The sequence below is a fragment of the Pseudorasbora parva genome, chromosome 24 (assembly GCF_024679245.1).
Source record: "Pseudorasbora parva isolate DD20220531a chromosome 24, ASM2467924v1, whole genome shotgun sequence".
Lineage (NCBI taxonomy): Eukaryota > Metazoa > Chordata > Actinopteri > Cypriniformes > Gobionidae > Pseudorasbora > Pseudorasbora parva.
In genome coordinates this window covers 10,045,631-10,062,030 of record NC_090195.1, presented here as the reverse complement: position 1 = coordinate 10,062,030, position 16,400 = coordinate 10,045,631, and the positions used below count along the sequence as shown (strand labels likewise).

The following is a 16,400-nucleotide window of genomic DNA, read 5'->3' as shown; positions in this document are numbered from 1 at the left end:
TGAAATCTTTTATAACATTATACACTACCGTTCGAATTTTGGGGTCAGTATTTTTTTTTTAATCTGTTAAATTGATTAAAAAAGTGATAATAAAGATTTATATTGTTAGAAAAGATTTCTATTTTGAATAAATGCTGTTCTTTTGAATGTTCTATTCATCAAATAATCCTGAAAAAGTATCACAGGTTCCAAAAAAATATTAAGCAGCACAACTGTGTCCAACATTGATAATAACTGACTATCATATCAGTATATTAGAATGATTTCTGAAGGATCACTTGAACACTTAAGACTGGAGTAATAATGCTGAAAAATTTAGCTTTGCCATCATAGGAATAAATTACACTTTAAAATATATGAAAACCCTTATTTTAAATTGTAATAACGTTTCACAATATTACTGTATACTACTGTATAATATTAATATTACTGTATTACTATATTGTTGGTCAAAAAAGCAGCCTTGGTTAGTGTTCCGAAAGCTTTCAAAAAGCGGTAGTATACAGTCAAATGCATGTTGTAAGTAATATAAAAGATCACCTTTGTTTTCTCACAGGGAGGAAAAGTGCTGAACTACAGCAACCCCATTATTCTCTTTCTATTCCTGCTCACTTTCACCACGGCAACCATCATGCAGTGCTTCCTCATGAGTGTGTTTTTCAACAAGGCTAACTTGGCGGCAGCCTGCAGTGGGATCATTTACTTCACTATGTACCTGCCGCATATAGTTTGCTTCGCATGGCAGGACCGGATAACCAAGGATATGAAAATCATGGCGGTATGTTGCATGATTATACTCACTAATGAATTAAACTAATTATATGGCAACACTTTTCAATAAGGTCCCATTAGTTAAAGGGATAGTTCACCTGGAAAAAAATATCCCTTGATTTACTCACCCTTAAGCCATCCTAGTCAAGCCTATATGACATTCTTCTTTCCGACGAATACAGTCAGAGTTATATTAAAAAAATGTCCTGGCTGATCCAAGCATTATAATGGAAGTGAATGGCAGCCCAAAATTTGAAGCCCACAAAAGTGCATCCATCCATTATTCACCCAAAAATGTTCAAGAAATGTGTACAGAATTTCTAATAAAGGTTATAAATGTGATCATATAATACGCTTTCATGGAGAAAACAGCAACTTAAAAAGTGATCTCGTGAATCTAAGATTGTTATATTGTGTGTCAGAGTCTGTTGTCCCAGGTGGCGTTTGGCTTTGGGACGGAGTACCTGTCCCGTTACGAGGAGCAGGGTCTCGGCCTGCAGTGGGATAACATTCAGACCAGTCTTCTGGAGGGGGACGAGTTCTCTTTTCTCATCTCGATTATCATGATGGCGGTGGATACGGTCCTTTATGCCATTCTCGCGTGGTACCTCGATAATGTCTTCCCAGGTAAACTATATTCAGGTTTATTTGATAATAAAAAGCCTATAAGAGGAATCATAAGTGACTTTTATTGTGTTGATCATCAGGGCAGTATGGTATTGGTCGGCCTTGTTATTTTCCAATCCAGCCTTCTTATTGGTTTAATCGACCTGAGCCTCTAAAACAAGGTGAGTGGCTTTTTTGTTTATTATAAGTGGCTCCCTCAACTTTTTATGAACATGTAATCTTTTATTACACAGTTCCTGAAAAGTCAGCAGTTGAGAAACCTGCTTTTGATAATCCGGTGAACAACACTGATGGCCAGGCCAAGAACCACACAGAACCAGAAAAACAGCCATGGTCCTGCAAACATGGAGACATACGGGACAAAATAGAGAAAGAACAAATGAGGCTTGATGAAGAGGAGACAACCAATAAGAGCATGAGCACAGATTCATCAGGTGTGGGAGAAAAAAACAGCTTAAAGCATAAGGTGGTTTGTTGGTCTTATTTGGTCCCCCCGACCTAGTTTACCAGATTTGGAGATGTTTTACTCAGCTAATTCATATAAACTGACCAGGTAAACTAGCTGAAAATCAGTGGCCGGTTGCAGACTAAGCATACCATTTAGTCATCTAATTTTGTCTCTAGGACTGCTCATAACGTAATGTAATTTGCAGAAAAAAAGTAGATTGGTGTGAATGTGAATCTGAAAAGTAGGATTACACCTTGAATAACTTTGTCAGAAATGGAATACTTCCCTTCTATATAGTATGCAAAAAAACTCTACTATAACAGAGTAGTATGTTCAAATACATAGTATTTAAAAAAAAAATGGGTGAAAAGTGCCCGGATGACCTACTATTTCCGTTGAGATTCTGAAGTGCGTATTCGTTGGACACTTTACTATCCCATGAGGTGCATGTAGTACCTACTCAGACAGTAAGCGATTTCTGACACATTGGCAGTCTTAATTTTACTGTTTATGCCACTGGCTCCATTTTAGTCAGACTAGTTTGGTTTATGCAGTTTGTATCAGCCTAGCACTGCTGAATTACTAATTATTTTACCTGTAAATTCTAACAGATATATTGTGGATCCAGTGGGCTTAATTATCTATCAGGGGAAACATTTAATTCTACAGTATTTTGTGAAGGAACCTATTACAACAAACAGGAAGGTGGTGTTTCTCTCCTTACTCCTGGAAAAGATCCCATCAGATGTATTCAAAGACCTAACCAGGCTTATCTGCTTGACTAGAGCGCAGGCATCCAGCAGGTTTCTTGGCTTTGAACTGATGGAGCCCCATGGGAGTAATTACTGCAGTCTTAGCTTCGCTGGCCTTATCCATCAGCACTTGCCAGCGCTCTGTCTTAAGTTCAAGCGCACTGTATAAGGTGGCGCTAGGCATGTGTGCACAAGCACACATGGACACTAGTGTAATTGCACACGATGCACAAACACGCCTCTGTCCGTTCCTTTTGTGGGAACCCTGTGGCCTTGTGTCTGTTTGCTTGGCTGGCAGGTTGGAATGCTGGTTTCTGTGTTTCTTATTGCCGGTTTAATGTGTATTAGAGTCATTAGAGGTGTTTATCCCATCATTGTGACAATGACATTCCTTTTGTCCCACGAATCAAGGTGTATATATGGCAGCCATGGTTTCAAACTAAATAAGATATATACTTATATACTGTATGTTTGTGTGTGTGTGTGTGTGTGTGTGTGTGTGTGTGTGTGTGTGTATATATATATATATATATATATATATATATATATATATATATATATATATATATATATATATATATATAATATATAATATGCATACAGACACACACACACACACACACACACACACCGATCAGGCATAACATTATGAAGGTGAAGTGGCATTGATTATCTCTTCATCACGCCACCTGTTAGTGGGTGGGATATATTTGACAGCAAGTGAACATTTTGTGTTTAAAGTTGATAAAGTGTTAGAATCAGGAAATATGCGCAAGCTAAAAGATTTTGGCAAGTTTGACAAGGGCCAAATTGTGATGGCTAGACGACTGGGTCAAAACATCTCCCAAACTGCAACACTTGTGGAGTGTTCCTGGTCTGCACTGGTCAGTATCTTTCAAAAGTGGTCCAAGGAAGGAACATTGGAGCACTGGCGACAGGGTCATTGGCGGCCAAGGCTCATTTATGCACATGGGAAGCAAAGGCTGGCCCGTGTGGTTTTATCAAACAGACAAGCTACTGTAGCTGTACTGATTTCTTTTAAATCCCCCTCGGTAGAGATTGCGTTCGGGACGAGGTCCCCTTCGGTAGAGATTGCGTTCATCTGCACGCCACTGTTACTCACCACATAGTTGAATTTCATAAGGATTAGAAATGTTACTGTATAACATCTAATATATCTTGATAACCTTCCAATCTTCCATTTCTAGGGAGGCACTTTTTTGAGCCTGAACCATCTGGTTTGGTGGTTGGCGTGTGTGTGGAAAACCTGTATAAGGTGTTCAGCGGTGGCTCTAGACCTGCTGTGGATGGTCTGAGTATCACCTTCTACGAGAGTCAGATCACTGCTTTCCTCGGCCACAACGGTGCAGGAAAAACCACAACCATGTGCGTATCCGAAACCAGTGAAATGGATCTTTGTTTATCAATGGGAATATCATACATAGAAGTTTTCTCCTCTCTCCCACAGGTCTATTCTCACCGGCATGTTCCCTCCCACATCTGGCACGGCATATATTTATGGGAAAGATATCCGAACCGACATGGATGCCATTCGTAAATCCCTGGGAATGTGCCCCCAACATAACATCATCTTTCACCAGTTCGTAAACCCCTCATGCGGTTTCCCTTGGAAGGATGTTGATACACCCGCTAATATAAAATCTGTCAGAATGCTGATTTGTTTCGATCTCTCTCTTTCCTACAGTATGACGGTAGCAGAGCACATCTTGTTTTACTCTCTACTGAAGGGTAGGCCGTTGCCCGAAGCCCAGCTAGAGGTGGAAAACATGCTGGAAGATCTCGGCCTCCCTCACAAGAGGAACGAGGAGGCACAAAACCTGTCAGGTTAGATCATAAATACATTTTTAACAATCCCTTCCTGTACAGACCAAACTCAATTCTGTTCTGTAACCCTATACGACTGAATTGATTTTTGATGAATAAAATGAGGGTATTGTCTTCCTATGTAGGTGGAATGCAGAGGAAGCTTTCCGTTGCAATGGCTTTTGTCGGTGGTGCTAAAGTGGTGTTTCTGGATGAACCTACATCAGGAGTGGATCCCTATTCCAGGCGCTCCATCTGGGACCTGCTGCTTAAATACCGTGCTGGTACATGAGCCAAACTAAAAAATAAATTTACACTTCAAATATTTTTTTTCCAATGATGGTTTGTGTCATTTTAGGCAGGTCTTATCATGCAGACTTAAGGTTGTTTTTTTCCAATAGGTTGGTTTATGATATTGGTCTATTATATTCGATCATAAATGTTCTTATCCGTAATATTGTTATTATTTTATATATAATTATATATTATATACATTTTATTTAATTTATATCCATTCATACATCCATACAGCGTAAATACAGGAAGCTGCATGTTGCATAATGATGCACTTTGCATTCTATTGAAGGTCCCTCGATGGACAAGTGCCAGTTTGCTATTTGTTCAAAATAATGTTCCCACACTAAATGCTGTGATTAGAAATTTTGTGTATACATTTATGAAGCGTCTTGAGGTCTCACAAAACGATATTATAAATGTTTTAATGATGCCTGAACAGAGCACTGTCATATTTAGCTCTGAGCTCTGGAGACACTGGAGGAAAAGCTTATATGGATTTTAATTTATTGTATTGTTTTATTTTGATTTTTTTAATCTCTTTTGTTTTTGTGTAATTTTTTATATGGACCTTTTATGAGTCTGAAATAAAGCTTGACATTGACATTCATCCATCCAAAAGAATATATGTTGTATTGTATCTATTGTATTATACACTTCTACATAGAGGTGTAAAAGTGTGTATCTGTGTGTTATTCAGGTCGTACAGTGATCTTGTCCACACACCACATGGATGAAGCTGACCTGCTGAGTGACCGTGTGGCCATCATCTCTCAGGGTCGTCTATACTGCTGCGGTTCTCCTCTCTTCCTGAAGAACTGTCTGGGTGCTGGTTTTTACCTCACACTGGTGCGCCGCATTAAAGAGCAGCCGTCCCATGTCACAAAGGAGGTGAGACTTTTACCATCTATTACAGAGAGTGTATAAAGCAGCTGGACTCACATGGTTGTTCTGGTTCTCGCAGGGTCAGTGTGACTGTACTGAGGACTGTTCCTGTAAGTGCTCACTCTGTACCAAATTTAAAGAGAGCACCGTAGAGCAGCCCAGAGTGTCAGAAAGACAGATGGAAGGTAAAGAGTTCATATGCTTGTTTCAGATCAATGAACTCAAACTGCAATGATTATAATTTAAGATGTATCGTCTCTCTCAGGGGATATAGAGAGGATAACAGCCCTCATCCAACATCACGTCCCAGAGGCCAAATTGATAGAGGTCATAGGGCAGGAGCTGACCTTTCTGCTGCCCAGCCGGGGCTTCAAACATCGTTCTTACGCCAGCCTATTCAGAGAGCTGGAGGAGACGCTGGCAGACATGGGGCTAAGCAGCTTTGGAGTGTCAGACACTTCATTGGAGGAGGTATGACGTGCACACACAGGTTCATTTACTATCATTTGTATTCGAGAACGAGAACATCAACAATAACAGCAAAAATTGTATAATTAAAAACAATTTGCCATTGGGAATTGTATTTGAATAATTATGTGTTGTTCATTTGTTCAATAATAAAGTTAATTTTATATATATATATGTTTTATATATAACATATATATAATATATATATACATATATCCTTCTCAAAAAATTTGCATATTGTGATTAAGTTCATTATTTTCCATAATGTAATGATAAAAATTTAACTTTCATATGTTTTAGATTCATTGCACACCAACTGAAATATTTCAGGTCTTTTAATTGTTTTAATACTGATGATTTTGGCATACAGCTCATGAAAACCTCAACAAATTTGCATATCATGAAAAGGTTCTCTAAACAAGCTATTAACCTAATCATCTGAATCAACTAATTAACTCTAAACACCTGCAAAAGATTCCTGAGGCTTTTAAAAACTCCCAGCCTGGTTCATTACTCAAAACCGCAATCATGGGTAAGACTGCCGACCTGACTGCTGTCCAGAAGGCCATCATTGACAGCCTCAAGCGAGAGGGTAAGACACAGAAAGAAATTTCTGAACAAATAGGCTGTTCCTAGAGTGCTGTATCAAGGCACCTCAGTGGGAAGGAAAAAGTGTGGCAAAAAACGCTGCACAACGAGAAGAGGTGACCGGACCCTGAGGAAGATTGTGGAGAAGGACCGATTCCAGACCTTAGGGGACCTGCGGAAGCAGTGGACTGAGTCTGGAGTAGAAACATCCAGAGCCACCGTGCACAGGCGTGTGCAGGAAATGGGCTACAGGTGAGGCATTCCCCAGGTCAAGCCACTTTTGGACTACAGAGAAACAGCACTGGATTGTTGCTCAGTGGTCCAAAGTACTTTTTTCGGATGAAAGCAAATTTTGCATGTCATTCGGAAATCAAGGTGCCAGAGTCTGGAGGAAGACTGGGGAGAAGGAAATGCCAAAATGCCTGAAGTCCAGTGTCAAGTACCCACAGTCAGTGATGGTCTGGGGTGCCATGTCAGCTGCTGGTGTCGGTCCACTTTTATCAAGGGCAGGGTCAATGCAGCTAGCTATCAGGAGGTTTTGGAGCACTTCATGCTTCCATCTGCTGAAAAGCTTTATGGAGATGAAGATTTCGTTTTTCAGCACAACCTGGCACCTGCTCACAGTGCCAAAACCACTGGTAAATGGTTTACTGACCATGGTATTACTGTGCTCAGTTGGCCTGCCAACTCTCCTGACCTGAACCCCATAGAGAATCTGTGGGATATTGTGAAGAGAAAGTTGAGAGACGCAAGACCCAACACTCTGGATGAGCTTAAGGCCGCTATCGAAGCATCCTGGGCCTCCATAACACCTCAGCAGTGCCACAGGCTGACCGCCTCCATGCCACGCCACATTGAAGCAGTCATTTCTCCAAAAGGATTCCCGACCAAGTATTGAGTGCATAACTGAACATAATTATTTGAAGGTTGACTTTTTTGTATTAAAAACACTTTTCTTTTATTGGTCGGATGAAATATGCTATTTTTTTTGAGGTTTTCATGAGCTGTATGCCAAAATCATCAGTATTAAAACAATAAAAGACCTGAAATATTTTAGTTGGTGTGCAATGAATCTAAAATATATGAAAGTTTAATTTTTATCATTACATTATGGAAAATAATGAACTTTATCACAATATGCACATTTTTTGAGAAGGAACTGAAATCTTCTTTTGTGTCTTGCAGATATTTTTAAAAGTCACAACTGATGGAGAGGCTGCTCACAACAACAGTGCATCTGGTAAGATTCCAGTGTACTATCTGCCATTTAATCTCAGCTGTACAGATACTGTCTATATGTTTCAATGTATGGTGCGGTTGTGAGTCTTGTATATTGTGATTGTGATGTCTATTTTTGTGGTTGAACCCCTTAGACATCAGAGTTCTGCAACAGAAATCTCTTGCGAGTCTTTATAGAGACACCGCAGTCAAAGTGAATATAGAAGAAGGTGACGACCAGAGTCTCTCAGGCTTACTGTATAATGCTTCATCCTTACTTTAACTAAAGCTGCCTGCTAACACACAGAGTTAAATGGACACAACAAAGATATGCTGCTAGGCATTATGCTAAATAGTGCATGTGGTGATGGTTAACCCTTTGACGCATGGAGTGATTCTTTTGCCCCTTACTCATAATTTCTAATGACTTATTATTTCTTATATATTATTTTTTTGACAAAGTGATATATAATGAAATCGTGTATTGGACAGATGTATAACTCTCAAATATTAATATAAAATATTATATATATTTTTAAAGGATATTTTTTGTTACTTAAAAATTAATAAATCAAAGGGTTGATCTGGCTTTTTATTGTTGTAGCTATAGTTATTTTTAATAGTCACAAATAGTTATAGAGCACTATATCAGGCCTATTATGATAATCAACAGAGAATAGTTGAGCTTTTTGAGATTCTGTATAAGCCTATTTTATTTTATTAATTTGATTTAGAATTAATTTGATTTATTTTAGTTTATTTTATACCATTATCTTCTTTTGTACAACCTGTAATAATAATGTGTTCAATAAAAGTAGTAAAAAAAATTTAAATTGCATTTTGTCGTTAAACTACACCAGAATTAAATCAGCCTTTCAACCACCCCTGTTATCCAGATATCTGCATCAGCCTTTGGAAAATCCGTATTAGTTGACCAAAACTATGTGAATAATTTGGTTCGAGATTTCCTCTTGACTGCTTTTGGTCTTTTGTGCAGATACAGACAGGTCGGCATATGCTAATGGTCAATCAAACTCTGGAAGTTCGACCAGCAAAGAGGGCAGAGGATCCCCACAGGTGAAGGGAATCTGTCTGGTCCTAAAACAGTTTTTCGCTCTTCTCATCAAGAGGTTCCATCACACCACACGCTCTGGAAAAGACTTCCTTGCCCAGGTCAGAATAGCATGCTTTGTAAACTTTTAGCATTGTAACCACAATAATGAAGTCCATAGGCTTATTTTCAAGGTTGTTCATTCATTGATATTCTCGTCCTCAGATTGTGTTGCCTGCCAGTTTTGTCCTCGTTTCTCTGATGTTCACTCTGATTGTTCCTCCATTCGGCGAATATCCCAGTCTTACTCTAAGCCCATGGATGTACGGCCGACAGTTCACCTTCTTCAGGTACGTTTACAACAGAACAGGATCAGTTAATTTATTCAATGTATCTGAGAAGTTAAAAACACCACTTTATGTCTGTTTGCAGTAATGAACAGATGCAAAGCCCAGATATGAGGTATTTTGGCGAGGTTCTTCTAAACAGACCTGGATTTGGGACTCGCTGTATGGTGGATGAACCTCTACAGTAAGTGCACATGCATGCTAATGATATAAATAAATATCCAGAGGTTTTGCCCTATTTACTGTGACCATTTTTTCCCCACAGAGACTATCCATGTAATAACATAACCACAGAGTGGGAAATGCCCCTGGTGAACCCAGCACTCATTGAGATGCTGGGTAACCCGGAGTGGACATACATCAGTCCGTCTCCAAGCTGTCAGTGCAGCACGCCCAAAATACTCACCATGTTACCCGTGTGTCCAGAAGGTGCTGGCGGTCTTCCTCCTCCCCAGGTCTGTCTCTCAACTATATTTATGACACTACAAATTCCTTAAAATGGTGTATAATGATGTAGTTTCTGCATTTTAGAGGATTCAATCAACTGGTGACATGTTGATGGATCTGACCGGCAGGAACATCTCTGATTATTTGGTGAAGACTTATCCAAATTTAATACGGACAAGGTATGGTGGCCCATTTACAACCAATCGTTCATTAACTAGCTCTTATGTTTCCAAGAATAAATGTTATTTGTGTTTTTTGTTTTCAGCTTAAAGAGCAAGTACTGGGTGAATGAACAAAGGTATTTGTGTCTCAAACATGGAGTAGAAAATACAACGACTCCCTCGTGTGGACACTTAGAGAACACATACACATTCAATGATCTAAGTGTGTGGAAGAATGATGGCATGCGGTCTCTTTCTTTCAGGTATGGTGGCATTTCTGTCGGAGGGCGACTTCCTGTTCTCGATGTGGATCCTAAAACCATCCAGAATGCAGCTGCTCAGATTGGACGTCTGCTTAATGTCACAGGGGTAAATGTTTCATATCGTTTTCATTGGGAAATCATATTTTTCATATTATTAAAGAAAAAACACACACAAAAATAAAGCTCCTCAAAACCTTTAAAAAAATTATTTTAACTATATATCATATATTTTTATAAATATTGATATAATTACATATCATTTCTTAACTCCAAAATGTAAGGGTACACTTATATGGTGGCGTTTTTTATGAATACAGTCAGTAAAATAATATTTTAATTTGAAGTTTTAAATGGTAAAACAGCAGATATATTGACAAAAAATATTTAGAGACTTCCTGATCAATCATTTTGATTTTTATAAACATTGTTTTTAAAACATTAATATTTTTAAGTTAATGGGCCCTGTCATACACGCAGTGCAATGCGACGGCAGGCGCAACACAAACGTTTTTTATTGGTTTAAGCCTAACACAGATATCATTTTCACGTCCAGCGCCACATTGTTTAAATGGCAAATGCTGATCTGAAAACTAGGTGTGTTTCAGGTGCATTGTTTAGGCAACTGAAATTCGACTTTACCCACAAAAACCTGGTCTAAAGTCAATTGCTCAGTATTTTTTGTGTTCTTTAAACATGCGCCTTGGCAGATTGGGCGTGCAAAATTATTCGGCCCCTTGACTTTTAGTGTAGCAAACTCTCCAGAAGTTCAGTGAGGATCTCTGAATGATCCAATGTTGACCTAAATGACTAATGATGATAAATATAATCCACATGTGTCTAATCGAGTCTGCGTATAACTGCACCTGCACTGTGTTAGTCTCAGAGGTCCGTTTAAAGCGCAGAGAGCCTCATGAAGAACAAGGAACACACCAGGCAGGTCCGAGATACTGTTGTGGCGAAGTTTAAAGCCGGATTTGGATACAAAAAGATTTCCCAAGCTTTAAACATCCCAAGGAGCACTGTGCAAGCGATAATATTGAAATGGAAGGAGATCAAGATCACTGCAAATCTACTGGCCGTCCCTCTAAACTTTCAGCTCATACAAGGAGAAGACAGCTCAGATCTACAGCTGAGGTGGGAGACTCTGTCCATAGGACAACAATCAGTCGTATACTGCATAAATCGGGCCTTTTTGGAAGAGTGGCAAGAAGAAAGCCATTTCTTAAAGTTTGCCACAAGCCACCTGGGAGACACACCAAACATGTGGAAGAAGGTGCTCTGGTCAGATGAAACCAAAATTGAACTTTTTTGGCAACAATGCAAAACGTTATGTTTGGCGTAAAAGCAACACAGCTCATCACCCTGAACACACCATCCCCACTGTCAAACATGGTGGTGGCAGCATCATGGTTTGGGCCTGCTTTTCTTCAGCAGGGACAGGGAAGATGGTTAAAATTGATGGAAAGATGGATGGAGCCAAATACAGGACCATTCTGGAAGAAAACCTGACGGAGACTGCAAAAGACCTGAGACTGGGACGGAGATTTGTCTTCCAACAAGACAATGATCCAAAACATAAAGCAAAATCTACAATGGAATGGTTCAAAAATAAACACATCCAGGTGTTAGAATGGGCAAGTCAAAGTCCAGACCTGAATCCAATCGAGAATCTGTGGAAAGAACTGAAAACTGCTGTTCACAAACGCTCTCCATCTAACCTCACTGAGCTCGAGCTGTTCTGCAAGGAGGAATGGGCAAAAATTTCAGTCCCTCGATGTGCAAAACTGATTCATACCCCAAGCGACTTACAGCTGTAATCACAGCAAAAGGTGGCGCTACAAAGTATTAACTTAAGGGGGCCGAATAATTTTGCACGCCCAATTGTTCAGTTTTTGATTTGTTAAAAAAGTTTGAAATATCCAATACATTTCATTTCACTTGTTGTTGATTCTTCACAAAAAATTACAGTTTCATATCATTATGTTTGAAGCCTGAAATGTGGCAAAAGGTCGCAAAGTTCAAGGGGGCCGGATATTTTCGCAAGGCACTGTATATAGATCAGATCGTTAAAATAGGACCCTTAATGTGGCTCATGTATTGATAATGTTCATTTTGTGATCATTTACAGGGCCGATACTCAAAGCTTGCTCTGCAGGAGTTCGGTACTTTCTTGAGGTATATGGAGACTGAAAACAATGTCAAGGTGAGATTTTCTTTCAGCTTCACTTCCTTTCACAGTTTACTGAGCTTGTCCCATTCAAGATACACAAACCATTTGTCATCTCCTTTAGGTGTGGTTCAATAACAAAGGCTGGCACGCTATGGTGGCCTTCATGAACGTGGCGAATAACGCCATCCTTCGAGCCAACCTGCCTCCTGGTGTCAATTTAAATGAGTACGGCATCACAGCCATCAATCATCCTCTAAACCTGACCAAGGAACAGCTGTCGGAGGTCACAGTGTGAGTGTAACGCTGAGAGAACTTCACACAGCTGTTTTACTTGCAGATCAGTCTTAGTAGAGCATATCTTTTGTGTAAATGTTGTTGACACGTTTATTCTCTCAGACTGACTACCTCAGTGGATGCAGTGGTGGCCATATGCGTGATCTTCGCCATGTCCTTCGTACCGGCCAGTTTTGTGCTGTATCTGATCCAGGAGAGAGTGACGCAGGCCAAACACCTGCAGTTTGTGAGTGGGGTCAGTCCTATTGTGTACTGGACTGCTAACTTCTTCTGGGACATGGTTAGTATGAAGACTATACATCTTACCATAACTTTCCAACATGTTCACTGGACAAAAAACAAACAAAAAAAGTTTTCAGCGTATTTTAATATTTACTTGAAATATTTAAATTTTTATCACATAAAAATGATGTCGTTAAATTCAAGTATATTAATATACTAACTTTTACAAATATTAGCATTTCTCATTCAATTTATATATTTTTTACAATTTATTTTGTTCATTGAATTAAATTAAATTATTTTATTTATATTATATTTTATTTTTTTACAAAAAGATCAACAGGAAATTATACTGCTATACAAGGAGTGCCATACATTTATAAATAGACATTTGCTAAAAATAAAAATAAAAATGTCATATGATGCAAAACATTATTTATTGGTTTGGTATACTTGCTTATGCTTTCGGACTATCACTAATCACTTTTGCAATTTGCAACTACATCCTTATTGCTGAGCCCTGTGTAAATAATCAAAATCATAAATTAAATACCATTGACCATTAAGTGCCTTTATAGTGTATAATGAATATAGAATAAATATAGAAGTGTATTCATTCTATAGCATGGCTTATATTCTCTAAAATGGTCTTAAATTTCAAGTTTTGCTGTTGACATGTCATTTCAGATAAACTACGCTGTCAGCGCGGCGATGGTTGTGGGGATATTTATTGCATTTGATAAAAAATGCTATACCTCCCCAGGCAACTTACAAGCCCTGATAGCTCTGCTGATGCTTTATGGGTAATGTCGTCTTTCATTGATCATTTAACTTTTCTTTTAGCAGGACAGCCTTTCTATGTATATTGAGATATGTGGATTGAAAAAGTACTCTGTGTAAAAAGGTCACGCTCAGTAGTTTTAACAGTACGGTCTGAGAGATGAAAGGACTCGAGTAGACCCAACTGAAATGTTTGAAGGGTGATTTGTCAGTGTCTTATTCATGTTGCCATTTCCCAGTGTGGTTATTTGACCCTTGATCACATCAACACAGGCAGTGCAATAGAAAGCCAAATCATCATCTCAGCTCAATGAGTCTTCCAATGTAAATCCAATCCAGACATCACAGCTCAAACCCCTTATTCTGAAGACAAAAGCCTTGTTGCTTCTGACAAATGAAGCATATCTTTACAGAATTAGAATCATTCATGCATTCAAACTAAGGAAGAAGTGCAAATTGTATCTGATGATTAACATTTTTGTATTATGGTAAATTTTATTTCTCTGGTCTCTATAAATCTGACCTGTATGAATAATTTAAAATATCTTAATCTGTCTTTTTTCATCTCTGAAATAGTTGGTCAGTGACTCCCATGATGTATCCAATGTCATATGTGTTTAACGTGCCCAGCACAGCGTACGTCTCTCTGTCCTGCATCAACCTCTTCATTGGCATCAACAGCAGTGCCATCACATTTATCTTAGACCTGTTTGACAGTACAGAGGTGAAACATTCCAGCCTTCAAATTACTGTAGTCTAAAATAATGCAATTTATTAGCCTTTAAATGGCAGTGCATTTTGAACAACCCTCCAATTTACTCTAATATTATCATTACTATTTTAATCAGATTAAATGCATTAGTCTTTTAGGCCAAAAGTTCAAGTGTAAAGTTAAAGATCATTTCACCCTCCATTTGTCTCTACTTTCATAGGCTCTGTATAAGTGCAACCAGGTGCTGAAGAAAGCTCTTCTTGTCTTTCCTCACTTCTGTCTGGGCCGTGGGCTCATTGACATGGCGATGAACCAAGCCGTGATGGACGTGTATGCACGCTTTGGTGAGTCCTGCTCCTTTCCCCACCTTGCATTTCAATCAGTCGTATTGAGGCTGCCGCAAGCAACCCTAGCCAGGCCCCTGGCAAGGTTTGGATTCTGTGATCTAGCCTCCATAAAAGTCACTGAGCTTCAATCTATATGTCAACATGATGGAAATACAACACCTTTCCATTTGTCAACCGTGTCTTCATAGTGCCTTCAACCGTGTCTTTTCATTGCATCTGATGGTTATTCAAAGCTACAATTGTTTTAGATAGCCAAATGGGCCTGACTAGACTCAAACTGATCTCCAAGACTGCTCAGAATCTACAAGGACTAACTAAAGAGACATGGAGATGTCTCTCTAACTAACTAGAGACTTCTGTAAGAGATGTGGATGATGAAATAGATGTGCAGTGGCCAAGACTTCCATGTCGTATATTGACCAGACAAGCAGAGACTTGGAGACTAACTCCCTAGAAGCAACTCAGAACACCATTGAAGCTGCTTGGCAAGCTGCTTACCACTCAGCATAGGAAAACACTAGGAACCACCCAGAACACCCTGGAGACATCTCATCAACCACCCACAATACAACACAAGCCACTTTGCAACACCCTAACTAACAACCAAAATATCCTAGGGAACCACCAAGAACTCTCTAGGATCCGCTTCGCCGCATACTTGCAAACAACCAAACTAGCAACTGCATGGCAATGCCTTAGCAACCAGCCATAACACCATAAAAACTGCTTGGCAATACACTAACAACATCCAAGAATATCCTAGCAACACCCTGGCGACCACCAAGAACACTTTAGCAACCACATAGCAATGCCCTAGAAACCAGCCTTAACACCCTAAAAAAATGCTTGGCAACAACCCAGAACACCCTTGCAACCACCCACAACACTCTAGCAACCACATAACAATGCACTAGCAACCCAGAACACCCCAACAACCACATACCAACACTTAACTTAATTTACAGAGTTTATATAATTTATAACTGAATGTTGGTGACACTTGTGAGGTTCATGTACATATTGTGCTCATGTTCGCCTCAGGTGAGGACTTCAGTCTGGATCCTTTCAGCTGGGACTTTGTGGGAAAAAATGTGACGTTCATGGCAATAGAGGGGTTCGTCTATTTCATCCTGAATGTTCTGATACAGTACCGATTCTTCCTGGATCACTGGTGAGAAGAAATACATTTCAAAAGATGTTACATTTCCTTCATCCTAGATCTAATGGCTTCCATATATAGATATGCTGTCTCTTTCAACAGGATGTCAGATTTTAAGAAGCTGCCAGTAACTGATGAAGATGTGGATGTGGCCAAGGAGAGAGAGAGGATTTACAAAGGAGGAAGCCCTAGTGACATCCTCCAGATAAAAGACCTTTCAAAGGCAAGTCTGTCCACCTTTTAGTGGTGCATGATGGGTAATGCTTCACACACCCGAGATCATGAGTGCATTTTCTCTCTACAGACGTATGTCGGAACGATCAGGCCAGCAGTGGACAGGATATGTGTAGGAGTGTCACCAGGAGAGGTGATCAATAGAGGCATTTGATTTTTGTTGTAATCACGATGAGCTTTGCATGAACGTTTATTTTTCCCCCACAGTGCTTTGGACTTCTGGGTGTGAATGGTGCTGGGAAAACTACCACATTCAAAATGCTGACAGGAGACATAGATGTCACTTCAGGGGAAGCTGCTGTGACTGGTTACAGGTTTGTTTAACTAGCTAATTGTTT

At 39.3% G+C, this 16,400-nt stretch overlaps 1 protein-coding gene across 2 annotated transcripts in view; it reads left to right on the top strand.

The window, feature by feature from the left end:
• Window positions 1-16,400, top strand: part of abca4a (ATP-binding cassette, sub-family A (ABC1), member 4a) — a 46,252-nt gene that overhangs the window by 26,201 nt on the left and 3,651 nt on the right. Inside the window, exons 16-45 of one of the 2 annotated variants that reach the window (XM_067434605.1) lie at window positions 557-778; window positions 1,194-1,398; window positions 1,479-1,559; window positions 1,632-1,832; window positions 3,807-3,984; window positions 4,067-4,198; window positions 4,304-4,443; window positions 4,569-4,706; window positions 5,417-5,607; window positions 5,681-5,786; window positions 5,867-6,072; window positions 7,843-7,897; window positions 8,031-8,105; window positions 8,873-9,048; window positions 9,152-9,276; window positions 9,359-9,457; window positions 9,539-9,728; window positions 9,805-9,899; window positions 9,986-10,018; window positions 10,145-10,250; window positions 12,273-12,347; window positions 12,436-12,605; window positions 12,711-12,888; window positions 13,518-13,633; window positions 14,187-14,334; window positions 14,543-14,666; window positions 15,711-15,840; window positions 15,931-16,051; window positions 16,133-16,195; window positions 16,270-16,376. In XM_067434605.1, the coding sequence (XP_067290706.1) occupies window positions 557-778; window positions 1,194-1,398; window positions 1,479-1,559; window positions 1,632-1,832; window positions 3,807-3,984; window positions 4,067-4,198; window positions 4,304-4,443; window positions 4,569-4,706; window positions 5,417-5,607; window positions 5,681-5,786; window positions 5,867-6,072; window positions 7,843-7,897; window positions 8,031-8,105; window positions 8,873-9,048; window positions 9,152-9,276; window positions 9,359-9,457; window positions 9,539-9,728; window positions 9,805-9,899; window positions 9,986-10,018; window positions 10,145-10,250; window positions 12,273-12,347; window positions 12,436-12,605; window positions 12,711-12,888; window positions 13,518-13,633; window positions 14,187-14,334; window positions 14,543-14,666; window positions 15,711-15,840; window positions 15,931-16,051; window positions 16,133-16,195; window positions 16,270-16,376 (3,986 nt within the window). The remainder of the gene's footprint in view (window positions 1-556; window positions 779-1,193; window positions 1,399-1,478; window positions 1,560-1,631; window positions 1,833-3,806; window positions 3,985-4,066; window positions 4,199-4,303; window positions 4,444-4,568; window positions 4,707-5,416; window positions 5,608-5,680; window positions 5,787-5,866; window positions 6,073-7,842; window positions 7,898-8,030; window positions 8,106-8,872; window positions 9,049-9,151; window positions 9,277-9,358; window positions 9,458-9,538; window positions 9,729-9,804; window positions 9,900-9,985; window positions 10,019-10,144; window positions 10,251-12,272; window positions 12,348-12,435; window positions 12,606-12,710; window positions 12,889-13,517; window positions 13,634-14,186; window positions 14,335-14,542; window positions 14,667-15,710; window positions 15,841-15,930; window positions 16,052-16,132; window positions 16,196-16,269; window positions 16,377-16,400) is intronic. The other variant, XM_067434606.1, reaches the window with a different exon arrangement.